The 22,384-nt window shown below is 38.4% G+C and overlaps 1 protein-coding gene across 4 annotated transcripts in view; it reads left to right on the plus strand.

Moving 5' to 3' along the window:
• The window catches only part of ANAPC10 (anaphase promoting complex subunit 10), a 338,817-nt gene that overhangs the window by 313,697 nt on the left and 2,736 nt on the right, over positions 1 to 22,384 (plus strand). For 3 of the 4 annotated variants that reach the window (XR_014583853.1, XR_014583854.1, XR_014583855.1), the window contains 4 exons: positions 2,944 to 3,063; positions 14,164 to 14,224; positions 20,284 to 20,307; positions 22,161 to 22,240. Coding sequence is in view for 1 of the 4 variants with exons in the window: in XM_083834727.1 (XP_083690853.1) it covers positions 2,944 to 3,063; positions 14,164 to 14,224; positions 16,639 to 16,794; positions 20,284 to 20,307; positions 21,447 to 21,520; positions 22,161 to 22,232 (507 nt within the window). In the remaining 3 variants the exon portion in view is untranslated. Of the gene's footprint in view, positions 1 to 2,943; positions 3,064 to 14,163; positions 14,225 to 16,638; positions 16,795 to 20,283; positions 20,308 to 21,446; positions 21,521 to 22,160; positions 22,241 to 22,384 lie in introns of all 4 variants that reach the window. The other variant, XM_083834727.1, reaches the window with a different exon arrangement.

A 22,384-nucleotide genomic window follows, 5' to 3' on the forward strand; every position in this document is an offset into this window, starting at 1 on the left:
CACCCACATCCACAAAAGCATGGAATGAGCCTACTAATATAAGTGTCAACGTATCTGGATGTTTTACTCGAAGGGTGAAGTTTAGGGCCCACTCTCATGTCATTTGAAGCCAACTTCTGTCTTTCAGGGGCTTATTCATAAACTACATGCTTCAGTTCAGTGATGACTTTTCAGTCACACTAATTCAGACTTTTTCCAAAAGGATTGGTCCCATCCATCTCTTCCTGTATTTGCTGTGTTGTGCCAGCATCAGCATTTGCACCCACATAACACAGACTTCACTGCCTACAGGATACAGGCAACAAGAAACTGATCCAGCTGAAAACTAACATGTGGTTGTGGAGACATATCTCAAAATCCAATATGCAACTCCCTTTCTTCACTGGTACCGGCCTTTTTATGAATGCAGTGAAAAAAAAATGTGTTTGTTTAATTAAATCCAGTTCAGACTTACCAAATAAATACTGTGGGCAATGAAGACCACATCTGGTATGTACTGATGCTACTTTGTACTGGTGGGTTGCCCAAAAGTAGCAGAAAGCAATTAGATTTGCCTCACGGTGAATCCCCATTCAGACACAGCTCTCAGCTGTTGGTGGCGTTTCATCCCCTCTCCCATGTGTTTTGGCCCTGGTATACGAGATACCTTTTGGTAGGCACGGGCATGGCACTGCTGGCATAACCAGCCACATTGTGCTCCAGCAGTGCTCGGGTGACATTTGCTCTTGGCTAGCAGGAGAAGAGGGAGGATGAGAAAGGGGAAAAAGCCCACGAGCAGAAGCGGCAGGAGCTCACCGGAAAAGACCCTCCACCAAGTTCTGTGTCCCAGATCTGCTGCCAGACTCACAAAGCTTCACACAAACCCTTGATAGTCTTCCCTGCTGAGCTGAGCTGTCTTCCCTGCGTACCTTTGATCATAAGTAGTGCTTTAACTTGTATGCCATAGTGTTCTTATTTTCTCTTGCTAATCCAGGGGTGTATGTGATGTGGATAAGATTCACATATAATCTCACATTCTTTTCAGAAGGATGTGGAAAAGTCAGAACATAGCTAGAAGTGTCATTGCGTTTGATTTTTCTTTTCATTAACTGTATAGGAGATGCTATATGTAGGGTATTGTAGACCAAAGTTTATAACACTGCATTTAAGTACACCTTTCACACAACTCATAAAGCAGATTTCCAATAGCTGTAATGTTAAACTTGTCTCCTTGGATGCAATGGAAAATGTGACTTTCATGCTTTTCTGTATGTTTACAGCATCATAAATAACACACAGATCTGAAGTGTTTTAAGTACACCAATATGCTATTTTAAACAAAGTAGTGAAAATATGTAGCATACAGTGTCCAGTTGTTTTTACTTCTTTCAAGAGTAAGATTTCTCCTGCCTGCTTAATTTTTAACTTTGCGTAGCTTTAAAAATTCTTTATGTACTGCACCTCAAAGTGGTGCAAGCATGAAAATACCCTGTGTGGTATTTCTGCTTAATGCAGATTGCAGGGCTCACAGAGTTTCAATAGACTTTTCACCAAAATTCAACCTGTGATAGCTTAATATCCAAAATCTTATGAAATCCTTTCACAAACCAAAATATTTTGATATTTAGCATGGGAAGAACTTTCAGCATTCCAAGAAGACTTTTTGTTAGGTAATAGTTTGATTGCAGTCTGTCTCCATAATTGCAGTGCTATGTTTATTACACTGTAGCACTTCAATGCTTTTATAAGATGAATCATTGCTAAAAAAAAATGCTTTGTATTTCAGATGTTGTTAGTATCGTGCATTATATAAATAGCTTAGAGAGAACACAGATTTGACAGTTGATAAATTTAGATATTGATCTGGTAAAAATATTTTAAGTAAATAGCCATTTTCTTGAGGTTAAAAGATAGATATGTATTCTCTAGGGATTGCTGAGCATTTCTGAGCCTCTTTGCATGCATAAGGACTTGGGGGGGGTTGTCATAAGCGTCACTCAGAAATGGAAAGTCTGAATGTATTAAAAGATGGTGTGGTCTCTTACTCAAAAATGCAATTGGTGTTCTTGAACGTTCTGCTTCAGTGAACCCTTCACACACCACACATGGAACCAGTAAAGGAGCACTGTTTCTTTCTTGAAATGGGCCATGCTGTTTCGTTTGAAACAACATGTGTTTCTGCTGGGTGTTCTGTGGTTCTGTCTCAACAACATTACTCAGAGCTCAAATACAGCAGGTATCAGCCAAGGAATTTTCAAGTATCAGATGGACGAATAAATCATATTTTCAAGAGACACCATCCCTTTCAGATAGATACATAGCTATACATCTGAGACATATCGTGCTTGAAAGAAGTAGTTTAATCTTCTCACTCTTACAAAAACTGAGATGCCAAAGGACTTCCAGTAACAACTTAAATGAAAGTCACAGGAGAGGGATAGAGGCCTCTGCATTGCTGAGGATCATAAAACCAGTCCCTTTCCCCGTGTCTGTACCACTGGTGACCTCTAGTGCCGAAGGAAGAGAACAGGTATTCAAAGTTCCTGCAAAGTATTTCTTTCCAAGAACACGAAATGCTGTAACGTCCATTTCTTCAGAGTTTCACTCTGACATGGCTTTCATTTTGCAATATTTTAAGTGCAAAGTAGTGATATAGAAACATCGTGAATTTAATTAATTTTAAGCTTCATTAACAGCAAAGAAGTATTTCACAAATTTCCTACTGCAAACTATAAGATACATTTGTTCACCTTCTTAATTTATTTTGCTGTCTTGGGATTACTGACAGGAGTATCTTCTCAGGGGAAGCAAAGAGATTTACGCTAATTGTAAGAATATAGAAAATTGTTTGTTTGTAAAAATGAACACAACAATGTAGTACAAAGTTTGCCAAATTCTGCTGCAGAATACATCTGAAAGCTACTTACTGTGCAAGAATATTCATATTTGGATCATCTGTTTCAGGTATTTGTTACTTCCTCACTCTGTGAAAAGGAACCAAACCTCCATTGGAAATGCCATGCTTCAGCCAGTGCAGACTGCAATGCAGAGGCTCAGAATGTCCTACAAACGAGACTTAAAGAGGTAATGTTATTAGCCAGTTGGAATTTAGCCAGAAAAATGGTGTGCCTCAGTATTCACTGATAGAAATACTGGTCAAAGACCACAATGGTTCAGAGCTTGAGATTTTAGTTATTATGACGCATAGCAGACTGTGGCATAAGATCAAGCTGTTGTTTCCTATGGGAAAACGTAAAGATAGGAATATGTATCTTATGTATTTCTTTCACAACAATATTGGTGAACAGAGATCAAACTGCAAAGCAATTCTGAACTTCCTAGGTATCCTGTCATCTATGGAAGCTATGGGCAGCTACAAAGGTCCAGGCACTCCATGACACTTAGGCAAAGAGCCTTGGCAGATCTCACTTCTGAAGGATGTTTGGATGCCTCCCTTGAAGTGAATCTCTTTACTTCACTCAGACTAAATAATGAGAAATTTTCTTTAGCTGATGTTAACTTGGTGATATATAAATAGCAGGTAGTCCCTATATAACAGTCTTAATAGAAGGGTATTAAACTATGCTCTGAGAGCAGCAGTACTAGAAAATGATATATGTATGTGTGTGAGTTAATAACAGATTGTATGCATTAACGCATTGTTGTTACGTATTTAAAAACAAAAACAAACCAAACCACAAGATAAAGTACAGAAATTATGTATTACAGCAGGGCTGGAAATCTCAGATCTCTTCTTCCAAAACTGTACGCTAACCAGTATCAAGAAAAGTTTTGCTCTCTCATATTTTCCACCATTCTTAAACACTTCATTGCACGGTAATCCAGTTTTAAAAGAAAGACTCACAGTAGTCTCGTTGTTGTGCTAAAGGATGCTGGCAATGTGAACTTCAGTCTTCTCATATTGATGAAAGAATTGAATCTCTGAGTGCTCTGTTATAGAAGAGGTGGGCAGTTGTCCCTCTTCTCTGATTACCTTTTAAAAGAGAAGGGTCCTGAGATGGATACTTAATTAAAGATACTGGATGAATGAACACACCTTCTTGCAGCACTACGTCAAGAGTCTCAGGGTTGCAGAGAGCCAGCATGATCAACATTTCCTATGAGATGGTAGCACACAGTTCAGCGTGCAGGCCTTCATCTCACTCATCACCACACAGACATCAGCAGAGTTCTGGTGATTTCTCCAGAGATCAGATGCTTAAAACTCTTAGCTCTTTCAGTTGTTTATTGGGTCTGTCCTGAGAGGGCAAATGGCCTAGGGTCAGAGAACTTTAGCATTACAGTTATTGAGCATCTCTTGAGGAATACCGTGTGTATGTTTGTGTGAGAAAGAGAAAAAGAGTATGGGAAGAAAAGGAGGTCTGTACAAAAGCTGGTCTTCCCAGTAATATAAACCATGCCAAATCCATTTACACATATAGAGACATAAATGCAATCTTAAAATCTTTCTGTTGGGTGGCAAAGCCAATTACACGACTTCATTTCTGATGCAATTTGATGACTATGGGCAGTGAACACAGGCCACCTAGCTACAACTTTTTAAATTTTTCTGGTTTATGTAAGAACTTAGCAGGACATGAGTTACAGTAGCTTGCTACATACAAAGTACAGCAAACTTTTTTTAGTTTAATAACATTTCAGGATCCAGAACACAAGAAGCACACTTTTGGAAGCAGTACAGTGGTGCGACTTACTACTAGTGAGTATTGATTTATGTGTCACAGAAAGGGAAGTGCATTGTGTTAGTCAGCCTCTTTGCCCCTCAGAGCCTGTTCAGGAAGCATAGTCCTTACTTGCAACACACAATCATTAGCTGCTTACAGATCTTCATAATCAACAGTCCTTCTACCCAGGCTTACATGTCCATCATGAAAATTTAGAAGTGGTGAATCTAACTAAGCCTTAAGCCCTATCCTCTGATAGGTGCAAAGTAAAACTATTATTTGGCTCCAAAAATAAAAATAACATTGTAGCTTCAAATTTGACATTTTATTTAAATTGAAAGTATTTCTTAAACTAAGTAGAATCTGAAGGTTGGGAATTTATTTTGAGGGCTAAATCACCATTATAAATGAATATGTAACACAGAGTAGCAGTACTCAAGTAATACATGTTCACTGCTGATGCTTTAAAGAAAAACTGTAGTGGGAGACATTAGTCAAGTACCTGAAGGCTGCGGGGTACCTTAGATCTATTCTAACAACAGTAGCCTATTCTGAGGACTCAGAGAAGATAATTCCTGCCTTTAAGTTTGTATTAATGACTGATTCATTCACAGTCTGAGCCTGAATGAGAGTAAAATTCACAGGAAAAATCATGAGTGTGAGGATATAAGACCTAGTAGTTCTGAAACATTTTCCGTTGAAATCCAATTTCCTTCCAGGTGCAATTTGATAAAAAATGCAAGGAAAAATGAAGCATGTTAGGGTGCAGGAAGTGAGTCACTCACCATTCACAACCATCAAAAAATTAGGTTTCTAAGCATGTTCAAAAACATATATATTTTATATACATAAAGTACGTTTATATTTTATATTGTATATTGCATTTACATCAAAATGTATAGCTATCCTCCTGCTTAACCTGAAAAAAATTAGGTATTCAATTGTATCAATAAACAAGGTAAAATAAGATTAACATTCTAGGTAAAATTTCCTCTTCTAATTTAAATCATAATTCAAATTTGTAATTTTGGCAGAATTGCCAGAGCTGCATTTGGTAAACTACTGGTTAGCAGAAGGAGCACAATGTGGAGGACAATTCTTGCTCTGCTCCTCCGTGGCTTAGAGCAGTAGAGATCCATTGCTGGTCTCTGAAAACTGTGAGTGAACAGACCCAAGGAGGATCCTTTCTGGGGGTCTCTATTGCCTTTTATTCTTCTGAATAACTGAGGGTACCTGAAAATTCAAAACAACGGTTTTCAGGCCATCTGAGAGCTGCGTAGACTTGCTAAATTTCATTGTTATTATTCTATTTTACTTGCACAGAATAACAAATCAGGCACAATGGAATTAATAAACTCAATTATGAAAAGGTTAAATTTAAAAATGTTGCAGCCATCTAAAAATGAAATGCTTTACTCTCTAAACATTCCTACTAAACATCTGGGAAATCTTAGCTTAAAAATAGTGCAGCAGGCACAATGGAAAATCCTTGAGAGTGATGACAGCTCTGATTTCACATGTATTTATAATCCTGCACTTCGTTTATTTTCTTGGGATTTCTGAATTTGACAGAGACAGATATCTGAAAATAACTGACATGCTAGCTGTCAGCCTCTCCTTAAAATGTGTGGTCAATAGATCAAGGGAACTAAAACACAAGGGGCTCAATGTTATTCTCCGTTACAAAATGCAGAGAGGATGAAGCATTTTATAGTTCCTGAATGAAATGCTCACGTGAAAAATAAATATCTGACAGTCTCTCACTTCAGCAACTTCTAGGTGGTGCTGAGTTCAAACTGCTACCTGCAGTTTGTGAATGAAGAACTATGCCACTGTAAAACAAACATGGAAACAAGAAAACTAGGGCAGTATGAAACGTTTGCTACAGGAGGGGAACTTTCATCTGCATTAGGCGTTAGGTTTTCACCAGGCATGTGAAAGATCCTTCCTAAATAAATTGGATCATTTTGTGGAATAACTTCAAGGGAATTTAATTCAATACACAGCTCAATCTCCTGTGTTTCTGTAGGCGTTATGGGGAATCCATAGTTTTGTCAGGCAGGAGAAACAGGACAGACCTAAAGAAAACTAAAACTGCTTTGAGACAGAAATCTTGCATTGTAGTCATCTGCAGTTTCTGGTATAAAAAGGACCATTTCTTCAAATTAAACACCATTTGCTGTCATAATACAGATAGATAGGACTCTGAGTTAATGTAAAATGCCAACATGTTATTTTCCATTCAAAAAGCAAAGATAATAAAATGAATTTTGAAGTCCTCCAAATGTGAGGTAGAATACAGCGATGATATCTGTTTGCTATCCACAATACTCATACTTCTTTTGTGGTGTCAGTAGTTACGCCAAGGTAAGCAGGAAGAGGAATGAACTACTTACCTCCACTTCCTATATCCATTGGGCTCTGCATTTTTTTTTTTGAGAGAGAAACTACCTATAACTTACTGCAGATCAGACTAGGCAGAATTTCTTCCACATGTCAACTATGTTATTATGTTCATCAGCCACAGGGATTCAAGAAGTCTGCTCCGTTCAGTTATCTCAGTGTGGATGATGACATTGTACAATGTGCAATGTCAGTATTGTACAGAGTACTGTACAAGTAAGCAACAAATGGCAACTAGCTCTGTGAAAACTTACCTGCAGAAGAGGGATCCTTGTTTCCCAGGGGGTTAAGCCCTACTTGTTCAAGGGAATAATTCAGAGGAAAATTCAGCAGGCTTGTCTGTAGACCTCCTCCTTGACCTCACTTAGGAAAAAAACATAACTGTGGGTGTACATGTGCATATTTATGTGTAACAGAAAAAGAGACCAGTGAACGATAATGCCTATGGCTTAATCTGCAGCAGCAATGATTTTTTATTGCCCTGTAGTAAGTATCTTGTGTCTTGGCAAAAGCTTGTTGGTTTAGGAGGTATCTCACTTTTTTAATAAGTAATAGAAGCTGCCTTGCAAGTATGTCACTAAATGTAGAACAATTTCTGTTTTAATGGTTATTATTTTTCTGAATCATAATTTTCTCTTCATACCAATTTGCTACTTTGCATCATTCCACGTCTCCAAGCCACACAGAGCATAGACATGCAAATCAGTGTGTGTGACACATGATGCAAAAATTGCTCTTTGCAATCATATGATACTTGAGAAGATTCTGAATATTTGGAAGGTTCCACACTACCGAAAACACTAACAATCTCATTCTGTAAGTACAACTTAACCTGCTATGTAAGGTGCAAGGCTGTGTCATTAATGCTGAGTCACACAAGTGCTTCCTAATGTATTCTTTTTTCAAATTAAGAGCTCTGTTTAGAAGATGGAAAGTATCATGCATTTATTTAACTTGACATAACATAGCATTACTATGAGGTACAGGGCAAATAAGAGAGTGTTTTTCAACTTACTACTTGGACTTTTCTGTTGGTATGCTATTCTGAAAAAAAAACAAAATTTTAGAACTACAGGCCATATGTTTCTTAAATGTTGTAGCAAGTCATTGTCTGATCACATGACACTGAAGTCACTGGAAAAATACTTAACTCTTCAGACATTTTGCAAGTTGCTCCATAAGGATAAATTCGTACTATTCTGCAGTATTTATTGACAGGAACAATTATTATCAAAGACAGTTAATTTTTTTACAACATATAAAAGCTGGGGTTTTTATGCACAAATGTTGAGACAAGCTTTCTGCTCCATAGAGCTAGAAGGTTTCATTTAATGTTAAATGAATTATATAGGGTAACAAGATATGGAAAGACAGGGCAACTTCTATAATAGTAAAACACTGTACTTCCTCGCTTTTTGTTCTGCATACTTGATGGTATTATTACTTTTCACAGTTCATTTCTTCCAGGGCAGGATCAGCACATGCTTGCAATTAAGTCAACTACTGCAGATAACTCTTTTGTTATTGGTGATTAATATACTTACATGAAGAGTTGTTAAGTGCACTGATACTGGTTCTCCTTTCCATTACCTTCACTCAGCTGTACGTTTGCCTAGCAGTCTGCTCTCACCTGAACTTCAGGGTGCTGAGAATGTGCTGCCAACATGAATACTGTCTATTTTCTTGGCTAATTATTTCTCTGTTGCCTGTACCTATATTTGCTGTCATTCCAGGCATCTTGAGGTGCCTATATGTGATTGTGTGACAGGAGACAGGAAAATGACTGCAAATGAGAATACGGAGGCGAGGAGGGTTGGAGTGAGAGTTCCAGATGTTTAGACAGCTTACTAGAAAGAAATGGACTGACAGAATGCTTCTTAATTTTGCAGTTTCATCAAAGAAGTTTACATGTGGCTTCCTGAAGCTTTTTCCCTATTTCTCCTTTTTTTTTTTTTAATCTACTGTGGTTTGTCATACAGTGCACCTATTGCTGCTGTGGCACTTCTTAAAATTAGAAGAACAGATTCATTCTTTCACATCTGTTCTTCAGCAGTCAATAACCAGTCAGTGACAATTTCACTGACATTTTGGTATGGATTTCCTGTGGGGAAGGTCTGTATATGATACCACCTTCAGGGGGGACTGACGTTCCCCCTCATGGAGGAAGGAAGATACATTAACAGCCTGTCGCTCAGTACCTCACCTCTGCACTTGAAAACAGAATTACAGTTGAATCTGAACTCACTGGCCTGGGGTCAGGTCAAATGAGTCATAAACACTGATTCAGGAAGCTGAGCTTGAATCCACATGTCTATAGACTATGCTATGTGTTTGGTATATAGAATCGGAGAGGCAAGGCTCAAGCACTTCTTAAGCAAGCATTGTTTCTGGTCAAGCATCTGTACAGTGCCTGCAGCATGGCAGCACACCATCTGGTGCACCATGTAGAATCACATCAAGTATTTTTTTAGACAGACAACCCATCATAAATACTGACCACTTTTTATATTAAAAAGGTCTGTTACATTAATTATTGTTCCTATGATTTCTACTAAGAAAATAAAATTTGGCATGGATGACCAAATTCTTCATGTATTAATAACTTCTACAAAACAAAGCAATTCTGGTTGGTTTGCCGTAGGTTTTTTGCTGTGTTTTATTTCAGAGATACATCTTCAGTTTAATCACCTTTACTTTGTTTTTTAAACGCTCTTTTATAACACAATGTACAACTAACTTAGCATTCAGCAACATGTAGGTGGTGCAGCAGGCATGATGTTTATGGCATGCAAATTTGGTGGAATGCACAAGGATTCTAAAGCACTTCATATATTTCTCTTTTAAAACCTTCCTCTTTGTGAAGAGATGACAGTGGCTCTCCTATATACACTGCTTTGCCCCCAGTCCTTCTTTCTGAAAATGTGTATGTGACAGGCAGTAATTCAGGAAGGGTCATGAAGTAATAGGGATCAGCACTTCCCAGTAAGTCAGGTGGCCTAGGTGAGGTGTCTGTCCTAAAGAGTGGATCTGTTTTTTTGGTACCATTTTATAAAGTATACACTGGAAAGAGGTTTTGTCAGTACTGGGAGATTTTTCTGTCAGGGTACAGTGGATGTGAAGGTTTTACACTTTGCAGCTGGGGGAATGGAAGCACTGTTGAAATGGTGCTGACCTTTATGGGTTCCAGAGCTCCTCTGTAGTCAAAGGTAAGTTTTCTGTTATGTTTAGTTCCAGATGAGCATCCTTACGCATTTTCTTTACCTTCTTCCTCTCCTGTAGGTGCATTCAGTGAGGGCAGAAAAATAAGGAAAAATGGCTGACTTCTAGACAAGTTAATGAGACAGTAGGACTTCAGGCAAAAGAGCTCAGTCTTCCAAAAGGTCCCTTTGAGGCTTTGGCATTGCAGAAATTTACACCACTGGTTTGGGGCTGTCCCTCTGAATTGCCTCTTTCCATTGTCTGCACAAAGAGCCTTAGTTCTTCTGTTATGTAGTGAATCTGCATGAAAACTTTTCATAGTGTACACAGGAAATGCATGAAAATATTTATTTCTTACTCCAGTAAAAATCTGTGTAAGATTCGAAGGCACAGAAAACATAATTTTATTAGAGACACACTCTCTCAAATAAAGTCTGAGAAAAAAACATCTGTTATATAATAATTTGAGAACGGTCTAAAAGAAAAAGGATGCATAATGAAAGTGATTCTTATGCCAGTTAGCAATGAACTTGGAAGGCAGAAAACATGGTGTCAGCATTTCTTTCTGCAAAGGTCTGCTATGACCTGATAAAGAAATGTTCAGAAGAAAAGATAAGGGTGTGCGCACTACAAAAAAAGCTGTTAATGTAATATTGTTAACGTACTATTATGCTGTCTTGTTGAACTGAGATGTCTACCCAAATGCATGTTACCCGTTAGCTTGCTTGGTTTCAGTGCTGTTAGGCACTCTTACAGAAAGACTGCAAGTGTTTGTGGTTTTTTTTTTGGTTAATATTTGGTGATGCAGCAACTTTCTGAATAAAAGGTCTGGCAATTATGAAAATGAATTTTTTTGTTTGCACCCATCCTTGAAGAGGTAAGCAAGCTAATAAAGCAACTCTAGAATCAGAAGCCAGTTGGATTGCATACCTTAGTTTGTCAGTTGGCTGAATGAAGAGGTTTTTCAAGTGTTGGACAACTGGTTGTGACAGAAACTCCATGCAGAGACACATTCAAATTGTGTACTTTAGTTCCAGTTTGTGATGCTGAAAAAATACCCTGTCCTGTCCTAAGTTTCTAGCATGTCTCAACCTCCAGATGATTTCAAACTGGTGTCTGTAAAGCTCTAAATCCAACAAATCACTTAAGCATGGGTTCAATTTTAGGTGCCTATGATGTTAATCTGCTTCTTTCAAAAATAGTAAGTTTCTCAGACGAATAGTTCCTTTTTAGAGACAGGAGTTGCTTGAACATCTATTGGTGTACCACTGTGATTAAAAAGTTTAACCACCTGGGCCTCAGCATTGGTGGCTATTAATCCAGTAGCAATTTAAGTGCAGTGTGTGTTTAGTTAATCGTAACTAGTGAAGTGTAGATATAGATCCTTTTGTGATGAGGACATAAAGGACAAAAATATGTAGTCAGCTGCATCCAGTTACATCCTGTTACTCATTTCCAAAATAAGTAACTTTTTCAATACTCATGCTAACAATATACATTCAAAACTTCTCAGAAGAATTTTGTGTTTGACAGTTGTATATGACACCCCAGCCATGAGCGTTTTGAGGAGTGTTTCAGATACAGTAGCTTTCCAGACCTCAATGTTCAATTCCAGTTCAGTTCGTGGTAAGCTTGTACACCAGGACCCCAGCTCCATTTCTGTACTACTGCCTGTGGTGTTATATGGGATTGTTTTGTCCCAAGTGCGGGACTTTCCATTTGTGACATCTAACAAGAGTCCCTACATCCCCATTACCACACCTGTAGCTGACCACTAACGCATAAATCATTTTCAGTTCTCAATTTTGTAGCATTTACATTTATCTTAATAAGATAAAGTAACTATGCGAGAATTACCAATACTATGAGTTTCAGAGGGAGGATAACACCTGAAATGTCTTAATATGCATTGCTGTAGCACACACACTTTATTGACATATTCCACGTAACTGACAGCTGAAAATGGTGTCAAAGTGAAATAACAGTACTGGAAGCTTGGGTGTGTGTGTGAATGCATTTTTTTGGAATGCATGAAGGTGTTTGGAGAAGTATTTTTGACCTCATGAATTACAACATAGGGATCCAAAAGGCTGGAGATATGGGCAAGCTCTGTCAGTTGGCAGGACACAGTATTTCCATTCTTTAGCATTTAGATCCACGCTGGGTGTATGGATCCCACACCCAAGGGTTATGACATTTCCAGTACTTGAGAGTCCTGAGACATTGATTCTCCCCAAATTTTCTAGTCAATTATAGACATTGGGATTAAGCATTCCCCTTTTAGAATGAGCATTGTCCCTTTTAGAATGAGCATTATGAATCCCTCCCTTTCCTGCCTCAAGCTCTTCCTCTTTCAGATCTGTCAGTTTCCTTTGGTTTTAGGCCTTTTTGCTTCAGGCTCTCTTTTTGTTCCATCTTCCAAGTTGCCACAGAGTGGAAGCCCATCAGTCTTGCTTTAAAGAGCCTTTCCATTGTAATACCTGCTAGTAGTACTACCTGGATTTTTCTCTTAGATCGTGTCTTGATAACAAGGGCTGGGTGTGAACCTTGGAAAACTTTTCTGACCCCAGGATTGTCCAATTTCTATCAGAATTCCTCTAGACTTCCCTAAGTCTTGGGGACTGCAGAGTTACTCTGTGCTTTCATTTGCCATTCAGATGACTATCATGTCATAGGCCTACCTTGAGTCCCTATTTTAAAACAATGAAAAAGGAAACGTCTACATTTAAAGCAATCAGACTGTGGCTGAAGAGGAAGATACAAACCATGTTGTTCCAGCTGAAACTTGCTCTCAGCCAAGATTCTTATATCTATATAACAAATGGAAATTGTGCCTCTTGGTATATTTTTCATGCGTGGAGTTTCCTGGTTGATGAACATCCAGGAAAAGCCTACTAACATAGCGTGGCAGTACTTTGCATGAGCCCATAGAGACACAAGTATTTCGTGTTACACGACACTATGCTTTGACAAAAGTAGTCTCAGTAGAGGAAGAAGGTAAGAATTTTGACCATGTGATGATAGTTCGCCAAGCAGACTCTTTTTCCATGACAAGTTGAATTCCTTTTCATTCTAATTATCAACAGTTAACTCAGCATCATCTGTGGCATATTATTGGATGAAGTACATACCTGTGTCAGACCACCTGGAACACTGACAAACAATGTTGAGGTGCACTTGGGAAGCAGTTATGGAACGTGTAATACTGTTTCTTTAAAGGATCCCAAATAATTAGGTGTGCGAGTAATCATTTAAACTTTACAAACTGGCAATGCTTTTGCTCTGAGTACTTACTTTTATGGTGCACTGAATATTTAGGATTATATTAGGATTATATTAGGATTATATTTAGGATTATATTAGGATCTGTGACTAGTGCAAAAGAACATGGTTGTCCTTTGTGATCAACAGGCATTTCACTTCCATGTGCCCAGGCTTTCCCATCTGTGAAAGGATACTGTTTCCGTGCTTTCGAAGTGCTTTAAGATTTTCACAAAGTCTCTCTGTAGGTGTGAAGTGATAATATCCTCATCACAACTAGAGTATTTTTCTTAAAGTGTAGTTCATAACTTGTTTTTACATCTGAATAGAGCTTGTTGTTTAGTTGTTGGCTTTGTGATTTTTGTCCTGCACATTTCACTTTGTAGTAAGTAAATGCTTTTTACTATATGCAAAGTTCCTGTAGTTATACAACTTATGTGGCACAGGAGTCCTACTAACAGCTGTTTTTTGAAACAGTCTGATACAGCCAATAAGTGGCTCAGGAAATGATAAATGCAGCAGGGTTAGTCTTTTGAGGTCTGTTGCCTTAGGGGTAACAGTCAAGGTTTCTTTGCTGTTGGGACAGTGACGTGGGGATTTTTCAGGTTTGTTTTCTGTCTTTTTTGCACTGTGGCAGATACAAAACAAAGAAGTGAAGATGTGTAAGACAATGCCTACATTCATCCTGCTGTTTACAGGTGAGTGAACATTTCTTTATATTTTTTTCAGCTATTACTTTCTCTTTAATACTTTTCAGTAGTTTTTGAAAATATTCCTAAGCTTATCTTAGATGATGATTAATATGACTTGATCTACAAATCATTATACAATTATCAAAGGTGTTTCTCTGTGCATTATTATGTTTTACCACATGAAAGATTACCTTAGTTACATCTCTATCAGTAAGATAAAACTCACTTAAAAAGCATAAAAATATTTTTCCATACAATTTTCTGTAGCACTTCTAATAATCAGACTTGAAGAATAAGTCAGTCTGTTGTATTTAAAGAAATCCCTTGCAAGTACAGAAAGAGACACATGCCAATAAAAGGTAAGGCTTCTTTTTGCAGCATTTTATTTTCATTAAAGAATGCTGAAAATAAATGTTAACATCAATAATGATAAATATTCTATCAATAGTAGAACTAGAAATACGTTAATAGATACAGATCATGCCTTTTTTGTTAGCACTGCTAGTTACAGTAACAGTGGTAGTATCACATTTATGCTGCAGGGAAGGCAAAAAAGTTGAATTATTTCAAGTCATTTAACCATAAACACCAGGTCTTCCTCATCGTCGCACAAAGATTTTGTAAATTTACTGAGAAGTGAGAAAGGGTAGTGTCTTACTCTGAGTTTCATGAACTTCTTCACAACTGCACCATTTGTATTCTAAGGACTGGCAGGACCCCAGCCCCTTATATCATTTGTGTCTGGTGAAAACATCAATGTTTAAAGCTCAGAACTTCTGACTGAAAATGATATAGCAGAGTCCCCTTACAACACATGTCCAACAAAAGGATATTATATTTAGCCATTAGAATTTGTGACCAGCTGTATCAGTTTCATAAAATCTCACTATAACATTGTTACTCTGACAAAAAGAAAAAATATATAATTAGCTTGGTGCAAAGACATACTTCTTTACACCTCTGTCCCACAAAAGGCAGCAATAGACCAAGAATTTAAGAAGGTGCTAAGAGGGTTGGGGGGAAGGTGGCTTATGGACCTTCTTATCATGACAGCGCATGTGCTCTCAAGGTCACAGGCCTGGCTTAGCGTTTATGCCATCCGCCTTCAAAGCAGTTCATGGAGATATGTATATCTTCAGACACACGCTGCGAAGTGGTGCTCTGCTTGGCAGAGTCCTGTAAAAGCTTCAGCAAAAAAGCAAGCTTTTCTCCTAACCGCCAAGCAACTTAAGCCCATTGCTAGTGAGAGTAGTATATTCTCAGAGAGAGGCGGCCTCCACCCCTAAGTACTGTTCTTTTTTTTTGCAATGTATTGCATCTGTTTGCTCCCTCTCAGAGAAGCTGTGGAGGTTTTCCCTGGAGGTTATGCTGTAATTCTAGGAAGAACTTGATAGAAAGCAAGACTTCAGGGGAGACCATAATTATGTAAGATGTTTGAGGGTGTTAATCTTTTGAACTTGTATGTCTAAGATTATCATGTGCCAGTTTTTTTGTCCCCCTGTGCTGTTTCAGTCACTTATTTCCTATATGGAACCTCCTGGGATTTCACTGGTTAAACTTGCTGCCATAGATGAGGTTTTGTTTTGTTTTTGATGTCACAACAGAGGAAGTATAGGAACGCACCTGCTTAATTCTCCAGTAACTCGACAAAGTGTAGGGATTTCCTCTCTTCCTGTCATTCAGAAAAAGTTCAGGGAACTTTCACCCCTCCCCACATCTTCTTTTTCATTAATTTGCAATTGAAGTTGAGGAGGCATTTGAAAGACAGGATGTTTTCATTTGTTAGCTAAAGCAACGTAATGTGTTTCATCTGTATTAACATCATTGCTTCCCATTTGAGAAGCATTAAAGGCAAGAAGAAAAGTGAAAAAGAGGATGAATATCAGTAAACATCCCAGGTGAATTTAGCTGCCTTTTCCTTTCAAGCCCCATCAAAGCAAATGAAAATGAAAATGGAAATGGTTTTTCTAATTTTCATAGAGTGCTCAGATCTGGTAAAAGCTACAGCTTTGTTACTATTCCTTTTTGGATTTCATGCTCTTGTTCCAAAGCGTGGAAGCACTGCAATATCAGAGGAGAATTCTAAGAAGTCTGTGAAAATATTTTTTAAGCTGAGTAAATGAAATGTCTTAACAATTGCAAATGAAATGTCCAAACAGAAAAGTTAGATGGAGGCAAATATTGCAAATGCAAAATAGAAGCCAAGATTGCCCAAGTTACAAGCATTTGAAAGCAAGAAAGCATTTATAACAGAAATTGTGAGACAACCTTAATAAGAAATACTCCAGCAATAGTTCTAATTTTTAATTTTGTTTTTTTTAAATTTTGTTTATTTTTTAATTTTTTTAATTTAAAATATTTTTATTTTTTAATTTGTTTTTAATTTAGTTTGCTAATTTTTAATTTCATTTAATTTTTAGGATATTTTGTTAAAAATATGCATGTTCATGCAACAGAATCATCACTGTTAAAGATATCTACTTCCTATGTCACAGAAGCTTCTGAACAAGAAACAGCAGCAGCTGAATCAAAAACAGTAACAACCAACCCAGAAACTGGGTTCAGTCCCGTTCCAGGTTCATTTCTTAATTTATTGCTTTCTACAAATCCTGTGTCAGTCCTTGCCTCAGTGTGCATACCTAAGCCTTGTGAATTTACTCTTTTCATTTTTTTCCCTGTTGTTTTCTACCAGCTGACTCTTGCAAGTTCTCCACTCTTTCTGTGCATATCCTGCTGTGCCTCTTCCTGTTTGCAGTCTGATTTTGTCCTACTGCGTCTTGACACTGTCACTATAGTGGAAGTTGCTTCTTTTCTCAGCTACCGCTAAGCCTACTGCCTAAGATATTGAAGTCGTAGTATCATAGAAACATAGAAACATAAGGCTGGAAAGGACCTACAAGATCATCTAGTCCAACTGTCATCCTATCACCAGTACTACCCACTACACTACTAAATCATATCTTGTAGCACCTTGTCCAGGCGCTTCTTGAACACCATGAGGGATAGTGACTCCACCACCTCCAAGCGGCAGGCCGTTCCAGTGCCTAAGCACTCTTTGAGAGGAAAAGTTTTCCTGATATCTAATCTAGATCTCCCCAGGCACAACTTGTGGCCATTTACTCAAGTCCTATCATTAGTTACCTGAGAGAAGAGGTTCCTCATCACAACCTCCCTTCAGGAAGTTGTAGAGTGCAATGAGGTCTCCCCTGAGCCTCCTCTTCTCCAGACTAAACAATCCCAGCTCCCTCAGCTGCTCCTCATAAGACACGTGCTCCAGACTCCTCGCCAGTTTTGTTGCCCTTCTCTGGACATGCTCCAGGGCCTCGATGCCTTTCTTGTAGTGAGGGGCCCAAAACTGAACACAGTACTCAAGGCGCAGCCTCACCAAAGCTGAGTACAGGGGGACGATCACCTCCCTGCTCCTGCTGGCTACACTATTTCTAATACAGGCCAGGATGCCATTGGCCTTCTTGGCCACCTGGGCACACTGCCGGCTCACGTTCACCTGAGCATCAATCAGCACTCCCAGGTCCCTTTCCTCTTCACAGTCTTCTAGCCACTCTACCCCAAGCCTGTAGTGTTGTATGGGCTTATTGTGGCCAAAGTGCAGGACCCGACATTTGGCCTTGTTAAACCTCATCCCATTCACCTCAGCCCAGCACTCCAGCCTATCCAGATCCCTCTGAAGGGCCACCCTACACTCAGGCAGGTTGACACTATCTCCCAACTTGGTGTTGTCTGCAGACTTACTGAGGGTACACTCAATCCCCTCATCTAGGTCATCAATAAAGATATTAAACAAGATAGGCCTCAGTACCAACCCCTGGGGGACACCACTTGTAACGGGATGCCAGCTGGACTTAACTCCATTAACCACAACCCGCTGGACATGGCCCTCCAGCCAGTTCTTTACCCAGAGAAGAGAATACCTGTCCAGGCCACGGGCAGCCAGTTTCCCCAGGACAATACTGTGGGAGACAGTGTCAAAGGCTTTGCTAAAGTCTAAGTAGACTACATCAACAGCCTTTCCCTCATCTACCAGTCTGGTCACACGGTCATAGAAGGACATGAGATTGGACAAGCATGACCTGCCTTTCATAAACCCATGCTGGCTGGGCCTGATCCCCTGGGTGCCACGCAAGTGCCGTGTGATCTCACCCAAGATGATTTGCTCCATAACTTTCCCTGGAACCGAGGTCAGGCTGACAAGCCTGTAGTTCCCCAGGTCTTCCTTATGGTCCTTGTAGACAGGAGTCACATCGGCAAGTCTTCAATCCTCTGGGACCTCTCCAGATAACCAGGAATGCTGATAGATGGTGGAAAGCGGCTTGGCAATTACCTCCACCAGCTCCCTCAGGACCCTAGGGTCTTAGAAGTTTGTTCTTTTCTCTTAGAAAATCAGGAAGTACTGTTTTCTTGAAATGGAAGACTGAAGTCATGATCCAAGTTGATTGCACTCCTGTGGGGGCCAAGCAGCCTTCCATCATATGGCCCTGCTATAATAGATACACTGAGCCCATCCCAGGTGTAAAATAAAACATAGTAGTTAAAATAGTGTGAGTTACTTCATGACTGAGATGAGCTAAGAATGGACTTACTGCTACTTACTGTGACTCTGCAGAGGTGAACTTGTTAAGTCACTCGATCAGTTTTACCCTAATCCTGTGTTTAAAATGAGGTGCAGCTTGGCATAGCTATGGAAAGACAGCAAGTTGCAGGTGCCTTGGTCTTGTTTTGTTCACCATTATGTGATGGACACAGGACCAAACCTCTAGTTTACTCGTAGGAGAACACTTAAATGGGACTGAGTCGCTTTTGTTTCAAGATGTGAGCAAAACTCACTTTATCAGTATTTATCTGTTCTTGAATCCATACTGAATGCTGAGCAGGCTGCTGAGAGTACCCTGATGGTGCCTCTGCCAGTACCCTTGCATTGAAATACAGGTGAATCTGGGACTTTCATACTGACATGCCTTTTGAAAGTACTTTCTATTCAAAAGTCTTTTAAAAGTTTTGAACATGACCCAATTTAGCGGCAGTATAACCCCGTGATGGATTTAAACAGGTTTCCCACTGTTTTTACAGAGGTGGAAGCTGAAGCACAAAGAGTATTTGAGACATCTCAAATAACACAGCCTAAATAATTGTCTGTCAAGAAGCAGAAAATGAGTCATTAAGTATAAAATGTTAGGTGCTTTTCATGATCAGTGGATAGCTTGGAATTCTGTGCTAAAGGAAGAAAACTGATGAGGAAGATCACAGCAGAAATATTCCCCCACAGACCCGCTAAGTGTCTTGCTTCTTACTGTGACACCCCCCTGTGCAGGGTCACCAGCACCTGCCTGTGTGCATATTTGAGATGATACCCAGCTCCTACTCATCTTTCTTTATGAAGTGGCTGCTTTCACAAGCCCCGTTTTTACTCATGATCACAGCTACAAGCCACACAAAACTTTACTGGGTACAGGCCAGGGCTTCAGATGCAAGTACTTTCTTAATTCCTACATTTGTGAGGTTTTGTCTGGTGTTCTCTTAATCAGCTGTTAGGGCAGTGTTGCTTACTGAAGAGCTGGGGATTTTACTTGCCCTGTTTCTTTCTCATGTCTCCTCTCTGCCTGTTATGCTGAGACTTCTTGAGGTTCACTGGTGAAGATGGGAGAAAGGCAAGAAAAAGAAGGAAACTTCCAGCTGCAAGAGTCTTATTTGCTGACTTCTTCCTTGTTCAGCATGTCAGGATCTGAAAAATATCAACATTCCGATTTGGACTTAGTTATGCTAATTATAAATATATGTAAATATACAATTGTGAGTATATGAGAGGCTTTGCACACAAAGCCTTACCTGGTAAACAGAAATCAGCATACAAGTAAAGTGAACGTAGGTACAAAGTAGTTAATAAATGCAATCTATTCTTTTGGCTGGAAAAAATGAGTTAATTTGCTTCTAGCATGTGACTAAATTTGGTGCTTTGTAGTTGCCAAAAGAACACCAGCTTTCAGCTTGATTACACATTGTTGTACAGTTTACTCATGTTTCTAATTTTATTTCTCTTTTTTTTTTAACAGAAGAAAGTTCGTTATATGTAGCAGGTAGGTTGACAACTTCAAGATGCATAATTCTATTTAAATATTTTTTTCTTTACCTAAGTTTTGAATTTCCGACTTCTTTTACTGCCATTGGCTATAGAAACAAAAAAATATGTATGGACTTGCATACATTGGGCTGAAAAACTTAGATTAAACCATAATAATTTGCTATTTTATTACAATAATTTATATTTGAGGCTTTTTCTTTCCGTAAAAACTGTAGCACCAATAATATTGTGAGCAGTAGTAACTGTTGGTATACTAAGACTGGAGACACATTTTGATGTGTGATAATAAACAGAAGAGTTAAGTCAAGGAAATGTTATTATACTACATTTACAGACCTATTTTGAGACAGAAATAAATTTTATTTAACTTTACATAATTACATTAATATTAGCATACATTATGTGCAGTAATATTAATTGAAAATGACATTAACACAATTAACATTAACACAGCATTATTAACATTAATTACAATTTAAGTCAGCTTTTTTTATATATACATAACTAGACAGAGTTTTTCCCTGGTGTTATGTATCTGGTCTCTTGTACTGCTGAATACTGTTAAAATGCAAGGAAAAGCATGGTCAGTCAAAAATAGCACATTGCTTAAAATTCTGCAAAAGCAAAGCTGAGATTGTTGTGGTCTTAGAGTGTTCTGAACCTTCTCAAGGTAGGGTCGCAGAAATTGTTGAGAAAATTGCAAAATCTGCTTCATTTTTGAATGTTACAAAGAAAAATGAAAACCGTAAGGCCTTACAAGGTCTCTCAGATTTGGAAGAGAGTTACTCAGTATAAATCTGTTTTTAATCTTAGTATTATTTCTCATGACTGAACAGATGCTTTAGAATGTACTGGAGGTGAGTTATGTGGAGCTGATCTGTTCAAGTTTAATCTAGATGAAAGTTTCTTTGTATTGCCAAAAAATCTTCAACTGTAATGAGCTGTAATATGCTTGGCTCATTTCTGTACTCAGCCAGACTTCAATGAGATTTCTGTTTGTAGGAAAAATAAAGATCCAGATTTCAGTATAGCATTTAGTGTTGCATAATTGCCCACCACAAATTATTTAATTTTTTTCCTTTTCTCAGTGACTTAGAGTCATGAGTACATTTCTTTTTGCTCTTTCATTGTCAGCAACCAGCATTTCCCTTGTGATCATCTTGATTTGTATAATTGTTTTTCTTTGGTTTAAATGGAAATTGTCGAAGGTAAGTCCAAGTTTCTACCTTTGGTTATTTGTTTATGTGTACGTATCTATCTACACATTATAGAATACGAAGTGTCAGATGCCCAGTTTTTCCACTTTTCACTCAGATGTGTGGCGCTTGTTTGTATTGTAGTTGCTTCTTCTCTGGGATTTTTTTGCCACTGCAAAAAAATATTCTTAGTATTCTTAAATTAGTCATCTTGTAATCAAGGTTTAATTTACTGTAGCTGACCTCCCTTCCTGGTCAGTACCTGCTCACATTTTAGTAGGAATGGTTCCTGTTTTGCAGTTCTATTCTCCCTTTAATGACAGTTATTGTCATTAAAGGTCCTGCATCAGAGATGATACTCAGCATTTCGAGTAAGTTTTATCTGTCTGGGTTACTTTGGGTGCAGTAATTACATTGCAACCATAAGTTAATATTGCTAACAAATTAAAAAGTAACTTATAATAAGAATAATACAGTAACACTAAAGGTTCAGGTATGCAAACATACGCTACTGCATTAATGAAGCAAGTTAATGTAAGGAAAAAATACCAGACAAACTAATACTATTATTATATTGACATTATTGATTTTGTGTTTGCATAGCTTAGATGCATACTGCAACAATAATAACGTATTTGTGTTTCTTGCACAGGGAAGTTCAGCTGAAATTAATCCTGTCCCCTCCAGTGAAGCTGTGGTGACCTTAAAAAATACCAAGTTATGAGAACCAATGTGAGTGGCCATTTGATAGAGCATTACAATGACAGTGGGAGAGCTGTTGTGTGACCCCTTGGTCTGTGCACCTGTATGGCAGAACAGTGTAGACTAAGGGACTCTGAGCCAGCAGTTTCCCCTTTTTCAGTGAATATTTCAAAT

This window comes from Anser anser (assembly GCF_964211835.1).
Source record: "Anser anser genome assembly, chromosome: 4".
Lineage (NCBI taxonomy): Eukaryota > Metazoa > Chordata > Aves > Anseriformes > Anatidae > Anser > Anser anser.